Below are 3346 nucleotides of genomic sequence, written 5' to 3'. Positions count from 1 at the left end.
ATCTTATAAACTGATATAGGCTGAAAAGATACCTGCTCCGTTTGGCATAAATTCTGCATTTTTTTAACAATATCAATATTGTGTTTTGGCCATTTTGGCTTTCTATACTATACTCACTTGCAATCTCGGTACAACTAAGTATTCATATGTGAATAGAATAATTAACACAGAATTACTTGGAGTAATGTTTTGCATCATTACTGCAATTTAATTGAAAGTTGAGTTAAATCCCAATACGGTGCCTCGAATTTTATGATTGCGGATAAACCATTTGTAAGTGCTGTGCAATATCATTTTGGTTAGCTTAATAAAGCCTATAAAATTACCCAAGCAATTCTGCAATCATACCGAAAACAAGTTGGCGTGCAACTTTTATTTTGATCTTTCATAGCTAAAACAGTTAACTGAATTAATTTGAAACAAAACATTGCTTCGGTCAGTCATCCATCTTAAAATGTACAGTTTGTGCTTGACTTATGAGTATAGTTGCACAGTTCAAACCACTAGAAGTCTATGTTAAAAAGTCAAAACCAAGATCAAGACCCAGGCATCAAACAAAATCAATATATTCTCTTCAAAATCAATAAATCAGTTTCTCCCTTTTTTGGATAAGAGAATTTTCCTACCATAATATCTGTGCCGTAATACTGTTTGTTAAGTGTTGTATTATATCAAATTAAGCTGCGCAGTATCTCAGAAAAAATGTATTATACTAAAGGTAGACGAATCGTATATAGCTTTTGGTAAGACGGGCAAATTGACATTGAATCAAGTAAGAATCAAGTAAGAATTAAATAAGATTTTAGTACTGCTTGACAATGAATAAAATTCAACAATAATGAGATCATATTTGCCTATCTTAGTTGGATTTGCGTGCTACTGCAATTTAAAAGCAACCCTTCCCTAGAAATATTAAAGTCCACCCATAGAAATCTTTAAGTTGGTGAACACACTTATCCCCACTAATCCACATCATCGCTTGATCAACAGTTTTGCTTTCCTCACGTAGGTATCCATATCCTACCGTACCTCAGGTTAAGAAAACACAAATAGAGCCTATGCGATAAATTCCATGATATCCATGTGATATACTCCATTACAAAAAACAATAGCTCTGGAACCAAACATAATAATTCTATTATAAAAAACAAAAATCTTACTACCCTATGATGTCTACAACTTCCTCTCTACACCGATAATTCAGTCAGAAGCTTTCCGTCTTAATAAGTCATGCAAATTAAGCTCACTGATCTTAGCAGCAAGTATGAAGTCATTCTCCGTCAGCCCACCTACATGAACATGGATCACTTCGAATATTGCCCATATGTAGATATAAAAATAAAAATAAAAACATTCAGTAGAAAATTCAAGAAAAATAAGATTAAATAACAAGGGGAAATTTGGGAAGAAGTTAAATACATAGTTGGAAAGAAGTAATAATGCTGTCCAAACTTGACTGAGCTAGCAAATCACCGTAAAATTTTAATCATGAAATATTTCATGGTTATACTATATTGATAAAATGTATTATACCACTAGTTACTAAAAAAAATGTATTATACCACTACTACTACAGATGCAAATAAGTTGAATACGTAGCTAAACTAATTTCTTTTCCTAACAAGCACATACATATAACAAGATGAAAATACAATAGCTATGGTACGGACAAACATGTATATATATAGAGAGATCATTCTTTCTTTGTAGTTCCCCTGCAGTCAGCTGCATTTTCATGGATAAAAATATAAAGCCCAAGACAACCATGCCTGTTCTGCATTCCTTTTCCTTGCAGTACCAAAATACCACAAAGTGATGTTAATATGGGGGATGGGGGTTTTGGAGGGACCCATGTGATATGCAGCTGGAATAGTATGTGCACCAAGTTTCTTCTTTTTTTTAGTATATTCATCCATTATCCGTTTCGACCCAAAATCAATAGTCTAATGCACCAAGCTTACTAAATCAAAAAGCCAGAGAGCATGCGATTTTTCTTTTCTCTCCAAACAGGGAGAAAAAAATTATTCTGCTCTCAAAAAGATCACATGAATGATGCCCAGGAATGAACAAATGGTTTCACCCACGATGTTATCGTTATGCTGGGCTCCAATTGTTTTGAAGAAATCATCTTTTTATTTCATTACACGTCAATTCTGCCTAAAAAATCATCTTTTGACATTTTTATTTCTCATAGACCAACATTTGACTAAATGATTTGAACAATAAATGATTCATACCAACTGAATGAGTCCAAATCTCGATAGTGACATTATTCCAGCCAACAAGGTGAAGATCAGGATGATGACCTGCATTATAAACATCTTGGTTACATTTTATATGTTCCCTATAACATCAATACATAGTTAAAAATTAGAAAATATATATACACAGAAACAGAGCATGATACCTTCAGCTTCAGCAAGATCAGCTATTATCCTGAAAAATTCTAAACCTTTGGTAAAAGTCTTAACTTTCCATGATCTCTTCAGTTTCAACGTACCGCCTTCGTTTACCAAACTCCACTGGGCAACCTGACCACTTAATGTCAAATATTTAATAACAAAGATAATGACACTTAAACTGACATAAGTTGATTATTTTATAGATGAAATAAACCTGTGGAATCAGCGTGCGCGATGCATCCTCGGTCATGGGTCGCAAGTCCTTTGTATTGCATGGTACACACTTCTTAGTTGACAGATCTAAAACAGAAACTAAAATTTGTTTATAGCAACAACAAGTATCATCAAACTAAGCTATCTTCCAAAATAAATAGGCAAGGAGCAAACACAGCAATACATGGAAAGATGTAGGTAGACGCACCTTTGTTTGTAGTGCAAAATGTTGTAAATGTCGGAAGTGATGAAACTCCAGGTTGATCCTTATGTATCTCAAAAATCATTCTAAAAGTAAACGGTGAATAAAGGCAACTATGACCAAAAAAAAAAAAAAAAAACGAATATATAAATAGATTTAGACGAAATTACCGTCTTAGTCTGTATGAATAGCCTTGGAAAAAGGATGATAATGGTAGCTTAGGGTTCGAAAAAGCGAGAGAGAGTAGAGGACGACGAACAAGGAGAACCCGATTCATTTCATTCACGCTGCAAGCCCCTTTTCCTACTCTATGGTTCTTATTTATTTATTTTTGAGTAAATAGCTTTTTAGTTCTGACAAAAAATACGGTGTTCATTGTAGTCCCTTACAAAAATAAATTAGTCACTTAGTCTCTAACAAATTCAAAGTGGACCCATTTAGTTGAAATCGTGGTCCCTCACAAATTCAAAAAAGATCTATATTAGTCCCTCAAAAGGACTAAAATGAGTCCACTTTAAATTTGTTAGGG

At 33.6% G+C, this 3346-nt stretch overlaps 1 protein-coding gene across 1 annotated transcript; it reads right to left on the bottom strand.

The window, feature by feature from the left end:
* Positions 1-928: 928 nt before the first annotated feature.
* Positions 929-3120, bottom strand: LOC133296595 (pterin-4-alpha-carbinolamine dehydratase 2, mitochondrial-like). Its single transcript, XM_061495616.1, has 6 exons — positions 2988-3120; positions 2824-2903; positions 2617-2714; positions 2408-2531; positions 2238-2306; positions 929-1289 (listed from the first exon to the last, which is right to left on the bottom strand). The coding sequence occupies exons 1-6, from the start codon at positions 3092-3094 to the stop codon at positions 1201-1203; spliced, it is 567 nt and encodes a 188-aa protein (XP_061351600.1). The 5' UTR covers positions 3095-3120; the 3' UTR covers positions 929-1200.
* Positions 3121-3346: the final 226 nt, after the last annotated feature.

This window comes from Gastrolobium bilobum, unplaced genomic scaffold (genome assembly GCF_033153095.1).
Source record: "Gastrolobium bilobum isolate Gb01-03AN ecotype WA unplaced genomic scaffold, APGP_CSIRO_Gbil_v1 utg8160, whole genome shotgun sequence".
NCBI classification, from domain to species: Eukaryota; Viridiplantae; Streptophyta; class Magnoliopsida; order Fabales; family Fabaceae; genus Gastrolobium; species Gastrolobium bilobum.
Note: the sequence above shows the minus strand (reverse complement) of the source record. Positions and strands in the feature narration are given on the sequence as shown.